At 42.9% G+C, this 22,159-nt stretch overlaps 1 protein-coding gene across 1 annotated transcript; it reads right to left on the bottom strand.

Moving 5' to 3' along the window:
• Positions 1–15,653: 15,653 nt before the first annotated feature.
• LOC115148519 (protein sprouty homolog 4-like) lies at positions 15,654–21,786 on the bottom strand. Its single transcript, XM_029690469.1, has 2 exons — positions 21,520–21,786; positions 15,654–19,370 (listed from the first exon to the last, which is right to left on the bottom strand). Exon 2 carries the CDS (start codon positions 19,336–19,338, stop codon positions 18,382–18,384), a length of 957 nt encoding a protein of 318 aa, XP_029546329.1. The 5' UTR covers positions 19,339–19,370; positions 21,520–21,786; the 3' UTR covers positions 15,654–18,381.
• Positions 21,787–22,159: the final 373 nt, after the last annotated feature.

Below are 22,159 nucleotides of genomic sequence, written 5' to 3'. Positions count from 1 at the left end.
TCGGCTGAGTGAAAATTCCTTCATGCATTATTAGGAGCCGCTGCTCAAGAAGAAGTCATTTCACCACCACTTCAAAACTAGACCCAGTGGCCAGAAATCAATTCCATGGGCTGTTTCCGCCCAGTGGCATCTTTGAATCCAAACAAAGGCCAGAGGGCCAGAGACAGAGAGATATAGTGGTCAGTGCTGCGGCTCCACACTCTCTGCCAGTCACTCAGACCATCAGCTCTCCCTCACGCCGGCCCAGGGCACCATCCTATTAGACAAACTGTGTGGGGTACACCACCAACCATTCACACGACCAGAGATCAGCCTTTACTATGCTATAAAGGAAGGGTTTCAGGCCAAATATGAGGGACCCTGGGAACAACAGTCAGTCATTGTGCAAAGGCTGTGGAGGGGAGTATACATGTGGACTGTAAGGATGGCTTGCTGTGGGGCTGCCAGAGCAGGCAGGCAGGGGCCACCATTGTGAGGCCTGGACAGAGGTACCTTTGTCTGGGGCACCGTCGCCTAGCAGGTGCTGTCTTACCCACTCTCCTCTCGCTGTGGGGAGCTCCTGTATCCAGCCCCCCAGGGGCAGGAAAGAATCGTGCGGGTGGGCGGATGAGAGCCCCCTCTCTCCCAGCTGGCCCCCCTCCTCTCCCATGGGATAGAGAGAGATGGAGGGAGAGAGAGCGATGGAGAAATTATACAGAAAGGTGGAGAGAGTATGATACAGAATAGAGGAGAGAAAGAGAGAGATGCGCTCTGATCGTCAGACGGGAAGGGCATTATTGATCTTCTCTCTCTCACAAATAAAGGAAATCCTCAAGCACATGAACTGGACTTTATTAAACTGACCCCCCTCTCCTCCCTCTGCACCCTAATACCAGGAGAGAAGAAGAAGAAGGGGAGGAGGGAGGGATGGGGATGCGGAGTGTGGGTTATTGAAGAGAGAGAGAGAGAGAGAGAGAGAGAGAGAGAGAGAGAGAGAGAGAGAGAGAGAGAGAGAGAGTGGAGGATGGGTTAAGAGGTTAAGATGGATCAGGGGAGGGATGATTGGAGGGAAGAAGAGAGAGAGAAAGACAGGAAAAAAGAACGTGAGAAAAGAGTAAGGGAGAGATTAACACACTAATCCAATATCCGATGCTCCTGGACGACAGGACGGGCGCTGAAGGATGTGTCTCGTAAGCATTTCATCGTGACACACCACATCCTACGCTAGGAGCCGCAGGAGCAGCAGCCTAGGCCAGGGGGGCACGCTGCCAGCCGCCCTCCGGCCAGCTCCAGACCAGGCCACCGCTCGCTCATACGCAACACACACCACCTACCCTACCCTACTCACATCCTGGATTTACAAACCTCTCTGTGTTCTCTGGAAACCAACCACCATCTCTCTCTCTGAGCCATGGTCACTCCCATCCTCAAACAGGACTGGGGGTATTTTTCAACATTTTATGTTATAAGCCTTTAGGAAGATTTGTCCTCATGGACCTAGTTACTGCACCCTAAATGGCACCCTATTCACACAGTGCACTACTTTTGACCAGGACCCATAGGGCCCTTCGTATCCCTTACAAAAAAAGTTTTCACATGTGAAATGGCTGTATTCACACGTTGAGCTTGAATTTCACACGTATTACAATTATAATTCATATGCTAACACCACCTTTTCATGTTAGGAGAATAACATGGTTTCACCTCAAATGTGAATTGCAGTTTCAACTTCTGAAAGATGTTTACACGTAAAAATCACATTTGCATTTGGGTCATTCCATCAATTCGGTGACGTTTAAGTAACGTAACTTGGTAAAAGAAAACTTTGTATTTAGCCTAATTGTACATTACGTAACAAAGAGCACGTGTTAAACTTCATTAAAAAAATGAATTTCCTCATCTCAAAAGATTAAATAAAAACAAATACTATAGTAGTGCCTATTAAGTGCCAAATAAAGTAAGGGTTGACCATAACAGGGTTGATGATTTAATCTTAAATCAGCCAGAAATACTCTTTGTTGTGTGCAACAGGGAGTGGCAATTGAATGCAAGCTTCACAAAAAGTCTATGGGTAACAGGGTCGACGTGTTACGCTCGATCCGCTCAGTTTTCAACCACAAAACGGCAGAAAATTGCCAAAAATAGAAGAACCAGCTCACCTGCTTTTACACTATGATTTGACTATTAGATGTTCAATGTATCTTTTGAAAAAATATTTTGAAATGAATCTTTTCACCATATTAAAACAAGAGTTCAGTTCACATAACAGGTTTGACCTTAAAATGAGGGATATGGTTTTTCTTTTTTTTTTCTTAAAAGGAGGGACAGACATAAATTAATCACTAATCACATTAAATACATAATAATCTTCAGAAATTACTTTGTCAAAGCAACATAATAACTACGGCTTTACAATGAGGGTGAAAACTTGCATACATTTTGGGGTTAAGTGTGTTAAAATGTCCTAGAAGTGACACAGGGTTGACACAGGGACATGTCAAAATGCTGAATTTTGGCACTTTATTCCTATTAAAACTCTGATTTATTGAATTCTCCATGTCATCTAAAGTGCCTTCAAAAAGTATTCACACCCCTTGAATTTTTCCACATTTTGTTGTGTTACACAGAATGAAAAATGTATTAAATTGTGATTTTTTTTGGTCACTGGCCAACACCTCATAATGTCAAAGTGGGATTTCACCATGAGACCAATGGCGACTTTAAAACAGTTACATAGTTTAATGGCTATTACAACATTGTTGTTACTCCACAATACTAACCTACTTGACAGAGTGAAAATAGAGAAGCCTATACAGAATACAAATATTCCAAAACATTCATTCTGTTTGCCACAAGGCACTAATGTAATACCGCAAAAAAACTTTTTTTCACTGAATACAAAGTGTTATGTTTGGGGCAAATCCAATACAACATGTTTCTATGTACCACTATCCATATTTTTAAGCATAGTGGTGTCTGCATCATGTTATGGGTATGCTTTTAATGGTTAAGGACTGGGAAATTTTTCAAGGATAAAAAAGAAACGCAATAGAGCTAAGCACAGGCAAAATCCAAGAGGAACATTTGGTTCAGTCTGCTTTCCACCAGACACTGGGAGTTGAATTCACATTTCAGCGGGATAATAACCTAAAACACAAGGACAATTCTACGCTGGAGTTGCTTACCAAGAAGACAGTGAATGTTCCTGTGTGGCAAAGTTACAGTTTTGACTTAAATCTACTTGGAAATGGATGGCAAGACCTGAAAATGGTTCTAGCAATGATCAACAACCAATTTGACAGAGCTTGAATCATTTTGAAAAGAACAATGGGCAAATATTGCCCAATCCAGGTGTTGAAAGCTCTTAGAGACTTACCCAGAAAGACACATAGCTGTAATCACTGCCAAAGCTGCTTCTACAAAGTGTTGACTCAGGAGTGTGAATACTTATGGAAATGAGATATTTCTGTATTTAATATTCAATACATTTGCAAACATTTCTAAAAACATGTTTTCACTTTATGGGGTATTGTGTGTAGATGGGTGCTGATTTTTTACATTTTATTCAGGCTGTAACACAGCAAAATGTGGAATAAGTCAAGGGGTATGAATACTTTCTGAAGGCACTGTATATTAACATTGGCTTCTCCCGTGAGAGATGAGGGTTTAAATCTCACCAATCACAAGAGTACTCCAATAGAAATCCCTGATCACAATTATAGATGATGTCATGGCAAAGTTGGCTAGCAAAGCTCATGGGTAGGTATAACGGTTGTCTCGCTCCAAACTGTGCCTGTGCAGGCCGTCAAATCAAAGGCAATCCTTCAATATGAAGTTATTTTTTACTCAAATTTAAATGAGTCAGTTTGTCACATTCACAAGGTTGGAGTAATAACATGTTCAACTATTTAAGACATTGGCTCGAATCTAGGTTGTGCCTTTAAATTTCGAGAAAATTAACAACTAAGAAAGAATTTTTCACTTCTTTCATTGACTTCTCAAACACCAAACCCTGGTCTGTTTGGTCTGTTTGGCAAGCGTTTTTGGGATGTTTTTTTTTTTTACATACAGGATTCCTAAAATTCTAATCAAATAGCTAAATGATCCATGGTATGACCATCTTAAAACAATTACATATGTCAGCATATGTCAGCCCTAGGACCATGCCTCATGACTACCTGGCATGATAACTCCTTGCTGTCCCCAGTCCACCTGGCCGTGCTGCTGCTCCAGTTTCAACTGTTCTGCCTGTGGCTATGGAACCCTGACCTGTTCACCGGACGTGCTACCTGTCCCGGACCTGCAGTTTTCAACTCTCTAGAGACAGCAGGAGCGGTAGAGATACTCTCAATGATCGGCTATGAAAAGCCAACTGACATTTACTCCTGAGGTGCTGACCTGTTGCACCCTCGACAACTACTGTGATTATTATTATTTGACCATGCTGGTCATTTATGAACATTTGAACATCTTGGCCATGTTCTGTTATAGTCTCTACCCGGCACAGCCAGAAGAGGACTGGCCACCCCTCATAGCCTGGTTCCTCTCTAGGTTTCTTCCTAGGTTTTGGCCTTTCTAGGGAGTTTTTCCTAGCCACCGTGCTTCTACACCTGCATTGCTTGCTGTTTGGGGTTTTAGGCTGGGTTTCTGTACAGCACTTTGAGATATAAGCTTATGTAAGAAGGACTATATAAATACATTTGATTTGATTTGATAACTCTCTCACTCTTGCTTTTCCTTAATTTTTTGATTTGTTCAAAACTATTCAACTATTGTCTTTCTCTTTCTTTGAGTCAACTACTCACCACATTTTAGGCAATGAGTGCTAGCTAGCTATAGCTTATGCTTTCACTACTAGATTAATTCTCTGATCCTTTGATTGGGTGTACAACATGTCACTTCATGCTTTAAGAGCTCTGATAGTTTGGAGGACGTCCTCCGGAAGTTGTCATAATTACTGTGTAAGTCCATGGGAGGGGGTGAGAACCATGAGTCTCCTAGGTTTTGTATTGAAGTCAATGTACCAAGAGGAGGAAACTAGCTGTCCTCCGGCTACACCATGGTGCTACCCTACAGAGTGATGTTGAGGCTACTGTAGACCTTCATTGCAAAACAGTTTTTTTAATCAATTATTTGGTGACGTGAATATATTTAGTATAGTGTTTAGTATAAAACGGATACGGTTTTTTATGTTTCACTATTTTTATTTTTATGAAATTCACTGAGGAGGTTGGTCCTCCCCTTCCTCCTCTGAGGAGCCTCCACTGATTGAGATGTTGAGCTGTTTTATATGACACACGCACACTCGCACGTACACACACACACACAGACACATAGAACGCCTCCTTATCCCCCGGCAGTAGACATCTCAGCCAACTGCAGAGCGCTATCTATCTAGGTGAGGAGGACAGACACAACAATGTTGACCATTCACCTCAGGAATCCTCCCCCTTTTGTGTCCTGTTCACAATGCAACCGCAGCAGCCAGGCTACACCTCCTCAGACAGGTTTGGTAAAAAGAGGAAACACAATAGAGAGCAAGAAACATTAGTAGTGAAGACAATGTGGCTGAAGACCCATAGTACAGCTGCCGGCTGCCTGAGTAGAGGAGCCACTGAGGGCTGCATAAATAGCAGATCATATCTTCTGACTGGTTATCCTTCTGTTCATGGTCCTCGTATACAGGACCTCAGGGCAAACTGGAAAAGCACACTTCCCATACTCCCTCAGGGCCTAGAGAAAGCAGCTTCCTGAGTCTATGGCCTTGGAGTCTCTAGCCTACTACTATGGTAGATCTGCAGGGCAGCGGTACTGGAAGAAAGGTTAAATAAAAAACGGATTTGCATCATATAGCCAGGTACATACACTAAATTCCTTTATCCTTATGGAATGTACTGAGAGAGGACACGAGACTGACAATCACTAGACTGGTGTCATCACTCCCTTTTCCATGTTCCCAAACATGGGTTCAAAGTAGTTACCAACATAACGTAATGGAACTAACAACACCTGGGATCAACATGAGAAGAAGAAGTCAGTGAGAGTTGGACTGGGTGTGGGAGGGAGAGGAGAGAGGGGAGGAGAAGAGAGGAGACATGGAGAGGGAAGGTTTTGCAACAGTGTTCTCTGTGAGAAATAAATGTATGAAATGTTATTGCGGTTGTTTTGGCTGAGCTCCAGAGGAAGTGTTGGGCTTTGACAATGCGCTTACAAAGAATTCACTGCAGCTAAGTCCAAGTGGGCGTGTCAGCGCTGTGGGGTCGGAAGCCAAGTTTGGTTGGCTCTGGCCCCTCTGGCGCCTCGGGGGACTGCTGCGCTCTATGGAAGAGCTGTTATTCACGCAGCACAGAGAGTGCATAGGCCGGAGAATTGTGTGTGTGTTTTGAGTATCTGAATGAGTGTGTGTTTGTGTGTGTGCGTGCGCATTTGGGTGCGTGCTTGTGTGTGTGCACTTGTGTGTGTGTGTGTGTGTGTGTGTGTGCTTGTGTCACAGAAATGCTCTTTTACACATGTCCTCCTCTCAGGCATAAGACATTCAAGTTGAAAGATTCATCCACATGACATATACAACAGAATCAGGTATTAAATTGTCAAACTACACAGTCTATTTATAATGGTGGTGGGTCGAAGAGCCTCATTAAGATTCCTGTCCCCTACCATTCACCTCAATTCACTTTTGTTACCATTCCTTGAGCCATTTAAAAGATGAAAAAAATCCAGTTTACTGAGCTTCGACTTTTATCCACCAGTTAATAGGCATTGTGTATGAATATGCTGCATGTCTTTGCACACAAACATTGACTGAAACGGTTGGCCTTCTTGGAAATAATGTTTTCCTTCTGCACAAAGTAGTGAATGGAAGAAATCATATAATGGGAACAAGAGGACATATTTACAAGATGAAATGCTCTTGCAAGACACCAGTGCTATGCGTTTTACAACTGTCTGTGTTTTGAGCAGTGCAAATCCATTTGGAATGGGTGTTAGCAGAGTGGAAGCTCTGATACAGGGCGGCAATAAATGGCGATAAGAAGTGCTGGCCTGACCGGCCTCGGGAAAGGGGAAATGATGCAAGACAGTAGCTCTTTGTTTCAAGTTGCTGCTTGGCCAGATGCCACGGAGTTCGGATAATGAAGGAGTCTGGCTGGTGCACTCTGAAACTTTTGGCCAACTCTGAATTCCATCTCCCGTTCTCTCTATCTCTATCTCCTTCCAGCACAGCCCCCCCCCAGCGCTCTCGCCCCAATTTCCCTCCATTTTCTCTCCACAACTCGCTCCCCTATTTCCTCTCTCCCACTTGCAGTGTTGAAGTGTGTTTCTCTTGCGCTGAAGTCTTCCTGTCACACTTGGTTCGTTGGGCTCTGAATACCAGTAAAAGAATGGTGCAGGATGGCTTTCGCAATCTCCAGGTCTAAATGTCAAAGTTACATTTCCAAACAGCGTGCACTTGCCATTTCCTCCCATCTGAGCGTGCATTCTTGCAGACCTGCACATGTCCCGTAGGAAAACCCAGAATGATCTCTCCTCCAATTCCCTGACCTCACAAATCATTCAGAGGCACTTTGTTTGACTCTCTCTCTCTAGTGCATGTCATTTGTATTCACTACTAGTAGAGAGTGGGAGAGAGAGGGGAGGAGGAGAGGGGAGGGGATGGGGAGGGAGAGAGGGGAATGAGTACTACACCAGATGTGGAAAGGACTTTTGCAATATGTCATCCAAACTGCAAGGGGACATTTACTTGAACCAAATCAACATGGATGAGTTTACTTGAGAAATGTGCAGACAGGTCTGTTCCAGTCACAGCACGAACTGACTGGCTGCACAAAATGGCTGCTGAACATGAGAAACACCAAGCAAAGAAAACAGCCCAAAAAAAGAGAAGGATCAACGGATGTTATGTGGCCAAAGTTGGACAGGGTGATCTGTTTTGACAGTCCAACTGTGTGTCTGCTGTGGCTGTGGCTTTCTCTCACTGTGACTTCCAGAAAGGTGTGGCCTTACAGTAGGGCACATGTGGCCTGAACAGAACAAAGTCCTCTATAGGTGGAGGACTGGTGACACACTTCTGTTGAAAGAAGGGCTTTGCTATCTACTAAGCTAACATATGGAATTATTTTAAGATGGTCATACCATGGATCATTAAGCTATTTGATTTTGAATTTTAGGACCTCTATATGTAAAAAAAGACATATATATATATATATATATATATATATATATTACAAAATTATTTGATAAAATATAGAAATTAACTGAATAACACTTTCATAAATGGCAAAAAAGATAGTCAAAAATCTTAAGGAATAAGGTTTTATAGTTTCACTCCTATATCTAGGAGATATGAGAAAGCCCCGAAAATAACAATATTTTTTTTACCCCTTTCTTTTGTTGGCACAAAACTACCTCCATACTTCCATTCGTTTGTAAGGGTTATTTTCAGACGAGTCCAGTGACACTTGTGGGGGTAGAGCCAAACGGAGAACACCATCGTGTTCATGAGTCTCATCTTTCCATAGAGTGTCATAATAGTTAGTAAGCCAAACTGTTCGGACGCTACAGCTACAGACGTTTTCAGTTTCCTGGTCTGACAAATAGTGCTGAAGCTCTGCCACTTTCCACTGCAGATGCGGAAGGCCGATAGCGGCTGGGATGGATTGAGTTCAAACTGAGAAATTTTGAAGGGATTTTTTTTTTATAATGTTAATTAGATGACGCACAGGATTTGTAATGATTACCCAGACTACCTACATACGCACATACGCACACACATAACACACACATGTATATGGATACAACACACAGAAATACATACAAACACACACGCACACATACACACACACTTTCACACTCATCATATGCTGCTGCTACTCTGTTCTTTATTTTACTCGTATTATTTTCTATCCTTGTGCCTAGTCACTTTACCCTGCTTTACCCCGCACACTGACTCGGTACAGGTACCCCCTGTATATAGCCTTGTTATTGTTATTCTTATTGTGTTACTTTTTATTATAATTTTTTACTTTAGTCTATTTGGTAAATATTATCTTAACTCTTCTTGAACTGCACTGTTGCTTAAGGGCTTGTATTTGGCGCATAAAGTTAAATAAAGTTTGATTTGATGTACATACAGTGCATTCGGAAAGTATTCAGACCCCTTGACTTTTTCCTCATTTTCTTTCCGTTACAGCCTTATTCTAAAATGTATTAAATAAATAAAAATCCTCAGTAATCTACACACAATAGCCCATAATTACAAAGCAAAAACAGTTTGTTTTTTAAAGTTTGCTAATTTCTAAACAAAAAAACTAGCATTCAGACCCTTTGCTATGAGATTCGAAATTGGTGTCAGGTGCATTCTGTTTTCATTGATCATCCTTTAGATGTTTCTACAACTTGATTGGAGTAAGATGGTGCCAACAGAGATGGTCACCTCGCTTTGAGTCCTTAGGAAACTATGCAGTATTTTGTTTTTTTTATGTATTATTTCTTACATTGTTACCCCAGGAAATCTTAAGTCTTATTACATACAGCCGGGAAGAACTATTGGATATAAGAGCGATGTCAACTTACCAACATTACGACCAGGAATACGACTTTCCCGAAACGGATCCTCTGTTTGGACCACTACCCAGGACAATTGATCTAATCCCAGAAGCCGACCCAAGACAACGGCGCCGCAGAAGGGGCAGACGGAGCGGCCTCCTGGTCAGGCTCCGTAGACGTGCACATCGCTCACCGCTCCCAAGTCTATTACTCGCCAATGTCCAATCTCTTGACAACAAGGTAGATGAAATTCGAGCAAGGGTTGCCTTCCAGAGAGACATCAGAGATTGTAACATTCTCTGTTTCATGGAAACATGGCTCTCTCGGGATATGTTGTCGGAATCGGGTCAGCCACCGGGCTTCTCCAGGCATCGCGCCGACAGAGATAAACACCTCTCTGTGAAGAGGAAGCACGGGCGTGTATGCTTCATGATTAATGACTCATGGTGTAACCATAACAACATACAGGAACTCAAGTCTTTTTGTTTACTCGACCTAGAATTCCGCACAATCAGATGCAGGCCATATTACCTTCCAAGAAAATTCTCATCAGTTATCATCACATCTGTGTACATTCCCCCTCAAGCAGACACCAAGATGGTCCTAAAGGAACTTCACTGAACTCTAAGTAAACTGGAAAGCATATATCCTGAGGCTGCATTTATTGTAGCTGGGGATTTATGATTTTTAGAAAGGAAATTTGAGAACAAGGCTACCTAAATTCTATCAGCATATTGATTGCACTACACGCGGGGGTAATACACTTGACCACTGCTACTCTAACTTCTGCGATGCATACAAAGCCCTCCCCCGCACTTCCTTCAGCAAATCTGACCATGACGCCATTTTGCTCCTACCATCTTATAGGCAGAAACTCAAACAGGATGTACCAGTGACTAGAACCATTTGTAGCTGGTCTGACCAATCGGAATCCACCCTTCAAGATTGTTTTTATCACGCGGGCTGGGATATGTTCTGGTCAGCCTCAGAGAATAACATCAACCTATATGCTGACTCTGTGAGTGAATTTATAAGGAAGTGCATTAGAGATGTTGTACCCACTGTGACTATTAAAACCTACCCTAACCAGAAACCGTGGATGGATGGCGGCATTCGCGCAAAACTGAAAGTGCGAACCACCACATTTAACCATGGAAATAGATCTGGGAATATGGCTGAATATAAACAGTGTAGTTATTCACTCTGCAAGGCAATCAAACAAGTGAAATGCCGGTACAGGGACAAAGTGGAGTCGCAATTCAACGGCTCAGACACGAGACGTATGTGGCAGGGTGTACAGGAAATCATGGACAACAAAAAGAAAATCAGCCACATCACGGACAACGACATCATGCTTCCAGACAAACTAAACACCTTCTTTTCCCGATTTGAGGATAATACAGTGCAACCGTCGTGGCACGCTAACAAGAACTGCACCCTCCCACTCCTTCTCAGCGGCTGACGTGAGTAAAACATTTAAACGTGTTAACCCTCGCAAGGCTGCTGGCCCAGACGGCATCCCCAGCCGCGTCCTCAGAGCAGGCGCAGACTAGCTGGTTGGTGTGTTTACGGACATATTCAATCGCTCCCTATCCCAATCTGCTGTCCCCACATGCTTCAAGATGGCCACCATTGTTCCCGTACCCAAGAAGGCAAAGATAACTGAACTAAATGACTACCGCCCCATAGCATTCACTTCTGTCATCATGAAGTGCTTTGAGAGACTAATCAAGGACCATATCACCTCCATCTTACCGGCCACCCGAGACCCACTTCAGTTGGCACACCGCCCCAACAGGTCCACAGACAATGCAAAACGCCATCACCCTGCACACTGCCCTATCCCATTTGGACAAGAGGAATACCTATGTAAGAATGCTGTTCATTGACTACAGCTCAGCATTCAACGCCATAGTGCCCTCCAAGCTTATCATCAAGCTGGAGGCCCTGGGCCTCAACCCCGCCCTGTGCAATTGGGTCCTGGACTTTCTGACGGCCGCCCCCAGGTGGTGAAGGTAAGAAACAACATATCCACCTCGCTGACCCTCAACACTCGGACCCAACAAGGGTACATGCTCAGCCCCCTCCTGTACTCCCTGTTCACCCACGACTGCATGGCCATGCACGCCTCCAACTCAATCATTTGCAGACGACACAGTAGTGGGCTTAATTACCAACAACGACAAACAGCCTATAGGGAGAAGGTGAGGGCCCTCGGAGTATGGTGTCACTCAACGTCAACAAAACAAAGGAGATGATCGTGGACTTCAGGAAACAGCAGAGGGAGCACCCCTCTATCCACATTGAAGGGACAGCAGTGGAGAAAGTGGAAAGTGTTAAGTTCCTCGGCGTACACATCAACGACAAACTGAAATGGTCCACCCACACAGACAGTGTGGTGAAGAAGGGGCAACAGCGCCTCTTCAACTTCAAGAGGCTGAAGAAATTTGGTTTGTCACCCAAAACCCTGACTAACTTTTACATATCCACAATCGAGAGATAGCAACATGTCATGCTGTATCACAGCCTGGTACGGCAACAGTTCCGCCCCTCAACTGCAAGGCTCTCTAGAGGGTGGTGCGGTCTGCGGGGGCAAACTACCTGCCCTCCATGACATATATAGCACCCAATGTCACAGGAAGGCAAAAAATATCATCGAAGACAACAATCACCCGAGCCACTGCCTGTTCACACCGCTACCATCCAGAAGGTGAGGTCAGTACAGGTGCATCAAAGCTGGGACCGAGAGACTGAAGTACAGCTTCTATCTCAAGGCCATCAGACTGCTAAACAGCAATCACTAACTCAGAGGCTGCTGCCTGCATGGCTACATACATATACAATCACTGGCCACTTTAAATAATGCCACTTTAACAATGTTTACATATCTTACATCACTCATATCATATGTATATAATGTATTTTATACCATCTATTGCACCTTGCCTATGCCGCTCGGCCATCGCTCATCCATATATTTATATGTACATATTCTCATTCACCTCTTTTAGATTTGTGTGTATTAGGTAGTTGTTGGGGAACTGTTAGATTACTTGTTAGATTTTACTGCACTGTCGGAACCAGAAGCACAAGCATTTTGCTCCACTCGTATTAACATTTGCTAACCATGTGTATGTGAAAAATAAAATTGTATTTTATTTGAGTCCACCTGTGGTAAATTCAATTGATTGGACATTATTTGGAAAGGCACACACCTGTCTACAGTATATAAGGTCCCACAGTTGACAGTGCATGTCAGAGCAAAGCCGTCGGGTCGAAGGAATTGTCTGTAGAGCTCCTAGACAGGATTGTGTCGAGGCACAGATCTGGGGACGGTTACCAAAACATTTCTGTAGCATTGAAGGTCCCCAAGAACACAGTGGCCTCCATCATTCTTCAATGGAAGAAGTTTGGAACCACCAAGACTCTTCCTAGAGCTTGCCGCCCAGCCAAACTAAGCAATCAGGCGAGAAGGGCCTTGATCAGGAAGGTGACCAAGAACCCGATGGTCACTCTGACAGAGCTCCATAGTTCCTGTGAGGAGATGGGAGAAACTTCCAGAAGAACAACCATCTCTGCAGCACACCACCAATCAGGCCTTTATGGTAGAGTGACCAGACGGAAGCCACTCCTTAGTAAAAGGCACATGACAGCCCGCTTGGAGTTTGCCAAAAGGCACCTAAAGACTTTCAGACCATGAGAAACAAGGTTCTCTGGTCTGATGAAACCAAGATTGAACTATTTGACCTGAAGCGTTTCGTCTGGCGGAAACCTGGCACCATCTCTACGGTGAAGCATGGTGGAGGCAGCATCATGCTGTGGGGATGTTTATCTGAGGCAGGAACTGGGACACTAGTAAATATCGATGCAAAGATTACCAGAGCAAAGTACAGAGAGATCCTTGATGAAAACAACCTGACAGAACTTGATAGCATCTGCAGGGAAGAATGGGAGAATCTCTCCAAATACAGGTGTGCCAAGAAGACTCGAGGCTGTAATCGCTTGTGTGAAAAGACTTGAGGCTGAATAATTCTGTCAATGTGATATAAGTTTTTTTTTTATAAACGCGCAAACATTTCTAAAAACCTTTTTTTGCTTTGTCATTAGGGGGCTTTGAGTGTAGATTAATGAGGGAAAAAACGTTTTAATCAATTTTACAATAAAGCTGTAACGTAACAAAATGTGGAAAAAGTCAGGGGGTCTGATGACTTTCCGAATGCACTGTATTCAGACCCTTTACTCTGTACTTTGTTAGGCATCTTTGGCAGTGATTACAGCCTCGAGTCTTCTTGGGTATGACGCTACAAGCTTGGCACACCTGTATTTGTGGAGTTTCTCCCATTCTTCTCTGCAGATCCTCTTAAGGTCTGAATACTTTCTGAATGCACTGTATCTACCTCAAATACCCCATACACTGATCTGGTACTGGTACTCCCTGTATCCAGCTTCATTCTTGTGTATTTTATTCCTCTTGTGTTGATATTTTTATTTAAATTCATATTTTTTAACACTGCGTCATTGGGAAGGGCTTGTAAGCAAGCATTTCAAGATAAAGTCTACACCTGTTGTATTTGGCGCATGTGACAAATAAAATGTAGGAGAATTATACTATCAGAGTAAGGACAAACCAGAATAAAAATTATAGGAACTGGTACTCTATTTGATGAAGTCGGCCATAACTGTTTGTTTATTTGTCATGTAACCCCCCTTTAACAGATATTTTCACAGCTTTGATCATAATGGAATTTAGGAAGTGCTGCACATGGGAGCCATCAGCAAGAAAGCACAGCCGTTCTAACCTGCAGGGTGAGAGAATATGCTGTGTGAAGGGGTGTGACGACCTTATTCTCAACATTGTGCACTGACCTTAAGCATGAAGCAGCACACTTCCTAACAGCTCAGCCAAGAAATACTAGGGTTAGCTAAGATAATAACACTGCCCCTACCAGCATTACGGTTTCACCCTCCTGTATGAGAGAGGTGGGTTTGTTCACTTTACTTGCTGCAATTTAAATGCCTGAGCTGATGATGTGGTGGAGGTGTGTGGGAGGGAAGGAGGGAGGGAGGGTAGCGCAGGGTGGGGAGATGACAGGCAGGCAGGTAAACAGGCAGGTTTGTCTCAGATCTCACCTGTTCTAACAGACAGGCCCCAGAGCCACAGGCTGCAGCGGAAGCCTCAGCTCAGCCAGGAGGGGAAGTCAACTCAGCTTCTCACTCATCTCTCCCAGGTGCTTACAGGTAACACTCAGGAAACAGGGCCCTGCCTCGCCTTGGGGGGTGGGGGGGTGGGGGGGAAATCGGCAAAGGTCGGCCCAGGGGAAGGGGGAGGAGTGGAGGGAGATATTCCAGCCACGTACGGTGGTGTGCTTGTTGGGAGATAAGGAATGTTTCACATCTAGACATAGAATACCACCCCTTAATTATGCAGGCAGTCAGCGTTTGCACGCACAACTTGGAAGGATAATACCCTCTCATGTTGCTGTTTTTTCCAAATTGAGGAAAGGATTTGCTCAGCACGGTCTTTCCTACTTACAGTTACACACAACCAAGACCTTATCTTTGACTTTGATTGGAAATTTGACCAGGGCATGTTTCTGTCTGACTGAGGAAATATCTGAATTATTAGTCGTAAAATGTAATCTTTTCTTGCAGAAAAATGTAGGGTCAAGCTGCTTATTCTGGCTTGAATTGGAGTGTGGCTTACCGCTCTTTTATACGAGAATAATACCATTTAAACTAAGAGGAAGGAAATTCAGAAAGTGGAAACATTCAAATGAAACAGTGACTACCACTAAATGTTTTGATTGAAAATTATTAACAGTTTTAATTTGGTCCTCTGAGAATGAGCAGGAAACAGCCTTTTTCCGACCCACGTTTTTATTCCGTAACTTCCAACCATAACTCCCCAGCTCCAAAATCAACAAAATGACAAACTAAGTCTAACTATGGAAACTGAACTCCTTTGTAGCGTTAAAACATAACCATCTTCCTCCAACCATGCGCATCTTGAAAAGACATGGCAGAAGGCCAGAGTAGGGACTGATATGGTTCCCGTCTGTCTAAGAGTTCAGTTTGTGTATGATTCAAGTAGATAAATATCAGTAACAAGAGACAAAAACAGACACCACAACTTGTTTATATTTAACAATATATATTTCCAATGTCAATGTACATTCCGTTTCGACATAAGCTTTCTTCGAACAAAAGTTGGCATCTAAATAAATACTATATAAAATAGAACTTCAAAATAAATATATCTATAAAGGGAAAATGTTATATGTGAGAATTTTTCTTTTTGTTATATTTTAACAAAACAAAAGCTCTTTTTCAATCAACATTGACATGGCAAAGGCAAAGAAATTGAATAGCAGAAGCCAGCAGTTTAAAAGGTTCTTTTGATTGAGTTGAAGAAAATTCTAGTGGCCACAGTGTACCACAAAATGGAGTTTAAGTCACAGCATTCTAACAGGGAAAAAAAGTTTAATCATTGAGTTGTCATGGTTGGTCATCATTCAATACCTTAACAGGCCAGCAAACACATGGCATAAACATAAAGCTAATGCAGTTTGGAGCTAAGGATTTTACCCTAGCCACAGTGAGAGACAGACATTTAAAAAAAAGCAGAAAAGCAAAAGACAACCACTATTAAACAAGATGGAATGGAATGTAGCTTGAGAGAGTTCTCTTTCCCTACCGGTGGTTTTGACAATTTATGCACAGCAGCTGTATTTATCAATCAAGCCAAGGGTATTTGTCGGACAACTTGGGAAGGGAAAAAAAGTTGCGACACTGAGCACAAAAAGGACTAAATGGGTTGATCCGGATAGGCCGAAATTGTATTCCTTCAGTGGATTCAATGGGTCCACAGTTTCAGGGGCACTGAGGGACTGGGAATTAGCTTCGCCTCTCTCCTGCTAATTAGGCGTGAATAGCATAAACAGAGGTATTTTTATTGCAGGGCACACTTTTCTAAGTCAAGTGCTTATGATAGAAATATGTCTTCCCCCCCACCCTCTTCCCCTCAACTTCACCCCCAAAATATATATCTACATATCTCTATATATTTTGTACTGAATTGTAGTTATAATGTACCATGCAATTTTTCAAGGACATTTAAAACTCTTCTAAAGAACACGTGTCTTGAAACTATTTACAACAGCATGTCACCTGCATAGGTCTATTTCTATAACATATTGTCAACACATTTGCAATTTTTCCCTGGCTTTGCCAGCCACAAAATCATTCCCAATTTTGGCACCTTTCCTTGGATTGAATTGCAAACATTTGAAAGTAATATTGCCTTATACATTCAAGACTAAGAACAGTGTTTTTTCCTGTATGTTTTCTGCGTTGTGCAACAAGACAAGTACAAACATCAGAAGGTGACAGGTCCTAATGTTATTAGGGGACCTTAGAACCAACATGACAGAAATATGCCAAACTGAAGCAAACTGCAAAAAGGGCACCGTACCTTTAAGAACAATTGCCTTCCGACCATTTGGCAAGTGCATAACACATATGATCCCTTAGACAGCTAAACAAGCTATACTAAACTCCTTTTGGCAAAGTCATTGTAACTCCATGCAAGACACAAAAATAGATTGAGAAAATAAAGATAAAGAATATTTCTAACATAAGACAAACTCTACTTTTTTTTGAGTAGTGGGGTATACAATGTGGACTCAAAGTAGTTCACAGAGTAATGCAAAATACATTAAGCCTTTATACTTAATACTGTGCTTTAGTCCATCATAAGAGGTTTGCTTCATCTAAAAAGGTTGTGCAAGTGGCAGATTGGATTTAACTAAGGCTGGCTAGATACGCTACAACTTCACTCTACCTTCTCCCTCTTCCTGAAAACGCTATTTTCCACCCATTTCCTCTCAATCTTCCTAAATAATTCACCATTGCCCCTTTGCCCTTTTTAAACGGTTCTTCGCCTCTTGTGCAAAGTGAAGTCAACTGGGCTTTCAAGCAGTTTTGACGTGCTAGACCAAATTCTACTGATGAGGAACAATCCCTGAGGAGGTTTTTCGACAACACATCCACATCTAGCACTGGGGTTAAGCACTAAGTTACATCATGCAGCGCATGACATGCAATTTTTCTGAAGTGATTGGTAAAAGCTAGGTTAAAATCGATATTACGTTTCCCCTCAAGGAAATAGAAAGTGATCAAGTCAGGCAATCCTAAACACAGTTTTTCACTCACTTGTGGTATGACCTTACATATCGTACGAGCACACAAACAAGAATATAAAAAACAGACTATTGCTCCAAAGCCACATGACTACCTCTCACTTTGTCACCTTGACCTAAAAAGCTCAACATCAAGCTAGCAACAGGAAAGCTTGTGTGGGACTGAAATCTAAAGAATGTTCATATATAGGGGAGAGTAGGTGGTAGTTTCACTTGAAGTATCCTAAACTACCAAAAAGGAAAACCAACAGTTTGCAAAAAATAGAGGGAAACTGCTTTGGAAGAGGCTTATTTTCTCAAACATATATCTTTATGTTAGGGGGAAAACAACTGGTGTCCAATTTGTCATGGAGTAGCTAGCTATCATGAAGCTTTAAATTCAGAGCCGTGTAGAGGGAGTATGACTTGTGCCTTCAGCCATTTTATAAAACAAAATCCACCAGTCTGTTACACTTATAAGGATGGGTTCTGAGGCAAGCAGTTGTCTAGGCCAACAGATCTAGCAGACAGACCTATTTTAACTTGTGTGGCATAACATCACTAGAACTGAGAAGGACAGGTGTGAACCCTTCTGTAAGTACCATCGTTTTTGGGAAGTCCTCCAGCAGGTGGGGGGATTGGTCTATCCAAAGGGTATTGATAAGGCAACAGCCAGTTAGTATCATGACGACTGTTTCTCCTGGCCTCCAGCCTTGGCATCCATACTCTTACAGGCCTGCTGGGAGTTCTTGCAGCGGCAGCCCGGGCGGCTGGTTTTATCGTAGCACTTCTGTGACAGTTTGACACAGCCCATGGCGGGCAGGTAGCACATCATACAGGGCAGCACCAGGGACATGGCCGTCATGAAGGACCAGCGTGCGCAGCAGTTAGACTGTTGGCAGGAGCATGGACGGTCGGCGCAAGAGCCCTCATCGTCCTCATCCTCGGTGCAGTGGTAGAAAATGCCCTTGACCAGGCACATGCAGGTGGCCGAGTCCACCAGGCTCTGCACCGAGCACAGGCACTCCTGGTTGCACACCCAGCAGGAAGGCAGGGTCCGGGGCAGGGTGCACTCTGTGCAGCGGCACTTACCACATATCTCACACAGCAGCATGTGCTTCTTGTCCACCACCATGGCCCCCTGGGCAGCAGCCTTTAGGTCCAGAGGCTTGGAAGTGAGCACCTTGGGCTCGCAACAGGGGGTCCTGGTGGTGACTACTGTGGACCTGTGGTCCACCACAGGGGTAGGAGCTGCGTGGTCCAGCAGCCTCTGGTCTGACGAGGTGCTGCTGCTACTGCTGATGGAGCTGGGCCGCCCGCTGAAGGAGATCCAGGGGTGTGTGGTGGCATCGTTGGGGTTGCAGCGTGCCAGCTTGGGGGCCCCTAGCAGTGGCTCGTGGGGCCCCCTTTTGGCAACCTTCTGGCTGGGGGGTTGCTGGGAGACCACAGCCGGACTGTCAATATAGTCGTTCTCCATGTGAGAGGACTTCATCTGGTCGATGGGGAAGATGGTGAGCGGGTGCTGTAGCCTTCCATAGGGGACACTACTGTCCAGCAACGGCTGGGATATAATGAAGGAAGACACTCCAGGGATGTGGTGGGGAACCCTTGACTCCATCTGTGCAGTTGTGTCCCTCATACAGCAAACAGAGAGTTCAACATCTAGCAGTCCTGCAGAAACATAGAGATGACAGTCAGCCTCCTGGAATGGCTACCCTACTTACACAAACCCGTATCTAACACGAGGCTCTCAGTCGGTGGTTGTGCAAAATATGAGTCAGCATAAAATCTATATTCTCAACAATGACTCATAGCAGTAGATGGTACTGATGAAAGTTACATTCAGAGAACGTCCTGTATCGGTTTACAACTAACATTCAGAGAATGTCCTGTATCGGTTTACAACTAATATTCACAAGCACGCTATTTCAAATAAATTTGAATTATACATTGTTTCCGAATGCAATACAATCAACATTAATATGTAATTTACTCAATTCACATTCCACACTTTCTCATGAGAAAAAAAAACCGACAAGGCCAACATTAATTGGAAGACTTGTGTGCAAAAATAATTACAACCTAGACCAAATTAGATTAAGACCAAGAGGGGCCCCATAGACCAGATTGAGACTAACACATGACTTTAAGTGATATAAATACATTCACCAAAGGACCAGTCATAGATTCAATAGATATTGCTTCTTCTTTTTTAAAGATGATTGGTGAGAAGACATAAATCCATGTGCAATGTTGATTTTATTGCATTTGATCTGTGTTCATTTTGCCTTAAAAGGTTGTAAGTTATTCGTAATGTACTGATTGCATGAAGTAGGCCTTGGCTGTTTCACAGGGCTAGACAATGTGTGTAGTTAAAAAAAAACGAACAATTATTCATGGTAGTAAAAACAAATAACAAATGTACCCATCTGATCTTCACAAAAGGCAGACACTGGTGTTTGGAGAGGATCTCTTTTGGTGCATGCAGACTACGGTTCCATATGACTACGAGCCAGTATGCAGAAACTAGACAACTAGAATGAGTAAGTAGACTAGACAATAACTACAACTATTTAACTTCCCAATAGATCTACAGGACAAAAACAGTTGCTACTCAGCAGTTACTCTATAGTAGCCACTACAATGTAGTGTGGTAGGTTACAGGTTGTTAGACATAAGGAAGTAGAAATGCATTAGGTAATAAAAGAGTTGTTTGAAAATCGACCTATAGCCTACATGTCAAGAATGATGGAGTAGGCTATGTAGAGAAAATAACATGTATAGGGGAATTCTATCAACTTTATAATATTTCATATAGTGTTGACCAATACATCTCTCAATAGATTATTTCATTGAAATAATTATGTGATTGTCAGATCATTTGCCAGAGAAATAGTCACAGAACCTGAATATAGCCTAATTGTGACGGCTGTGTCTCTCAGATCTGCAAAAACCAGCTTATGAAGAACAAACCTGAACAACTGAACAAACCTGTTGCGACATTGCTGGCAGGGGGACAAATGCTCCTGATCAAATGTAGGACCCTAGTGAATCCACAGAAGGTACAAGTGTCCCCCTCCCCTCAATGCGGGTGAATTGAGTGATTGTAATCGGAGGCGACGCGGCACCACAGTCGCTAGAAATATTAAATACATGTAAAATCGGGTTAAATATTAATCGAGACACGATGATAGCATCATTCGACAAGTAACGTTCATTCACAATAATAGCCACATCGCATACAGAACATAGGCTGTTTTTTTTTTTTTTACGCGCAAGTCGCTATTGATTTATAAAAGGAGGGTGGCCGTTTAGACCAAAACACTGCTTCATTTTATTGGACAAACGGTTTCTTTTAAAACGTTGAGTTATTTAAAGGAATAGATGACAAAACCACCTGACATATGCATATGATGTGCCAGCTCAAACGCTGCAGAGAAGCGTCACGCAAAGATCCTCAATAATGCGAATGGTGAGCAGTCCGTTAGTTATACCTTAGACGGTTTGTTTTTAAACACAACACCATTTCTCAGATGTGTATAAACGGCTTACAACCTAGCCTATCATAATGAACGATTATTCGTATTATTATTCATCTCTCGCCCACAACCTTGTAGGATCCATGGTTAAATATTGACAACGTGTAAATACGGGAACAGCTTGTTGCAAAAGAGCAAGCTTTTTTTTCAGCGCACCCACATAAACCACAAAACTGAAGTAAACACAACAGTATTCTAATTTGTTCAACCAAAACGTGATGGGATACCCAAACCCGCCTAGCCTATGTCGAAAACGTCATAAATCCGAGAGAATAACTTACTTTTCCAGACTAGCAGCGCATTTCTCTGTTGAGCTTGACGACTGCATGTATATTCCAAAGATATTACTCCCAAGTAAAGAAAAAAGGCCAAGGCGAAAAATTATTAAACACTATCCACTCGATGCGTACTGCGGTCAGGACACTGGCTTTTTGATACGATGTTGCAACTACATGGGGAAATGGGTTTTTATGAATGGGAGGGTAAAGAACAAACTGCGCAGATGCATTGACCGATTTTTTTGTGAATGGGAGGGCAGAACGACTCAGGGCTCAAATGCAGGGGTTACATTTTTATGAATGGGAGGACTCCGAATTTCATTGCGCAAGCGTAATACCAAGATTTCATGAATGGAAGAATTGGGAGCTTTTCGTCACAAGGGCAATGTCATAGAGAATTAAATGAATGAGGCAGCTATGAGTCTCACACCATGCATTCACTCATTCATGTTTCCCAATGGGCCTTCGACCTGAAAGGGAATGCTAATTTACGAATATTTAACCTCATGTTAGGGCCATTGTGACCATTTTGAATTGTGTAATGGGAAATAACATTAGGAAAATAAATATTTTATGTATTTTCAACCAAGAAATTCAATATGATGAAGTTGAATCAACGTGGAAAACGGATTGATTTGCAAAA

Source organism: Salmo trutta, chromosome 15 (genome assembly GCF_901001165.1).
Source record: "Salmo trutta chromosome 15, fSalTru1.1, whole genome shotgun sequence".
In the NCBI taxonomy this organism is placed as follows: Eukaryota; Metazoa; Chordata; class Actinopteri; order Salmoniformes; family Salmonidae; genus Salmo; species Salmo trutta.
Note: the sequence above shows the minus strand (reverse complement) of the source record. Positions and strands in the feature narration are given on the sequence as shown.

What these genes read in the sequence shown, in the direction of transcription:
- LOC115148519 (XM_029690469.1), bottom strand. Translation starts at nt 19,338, where the DNA reads ATGAGGGACACAACTGCACAGATGGAGTCAAGGGTTCCCCACCACATC.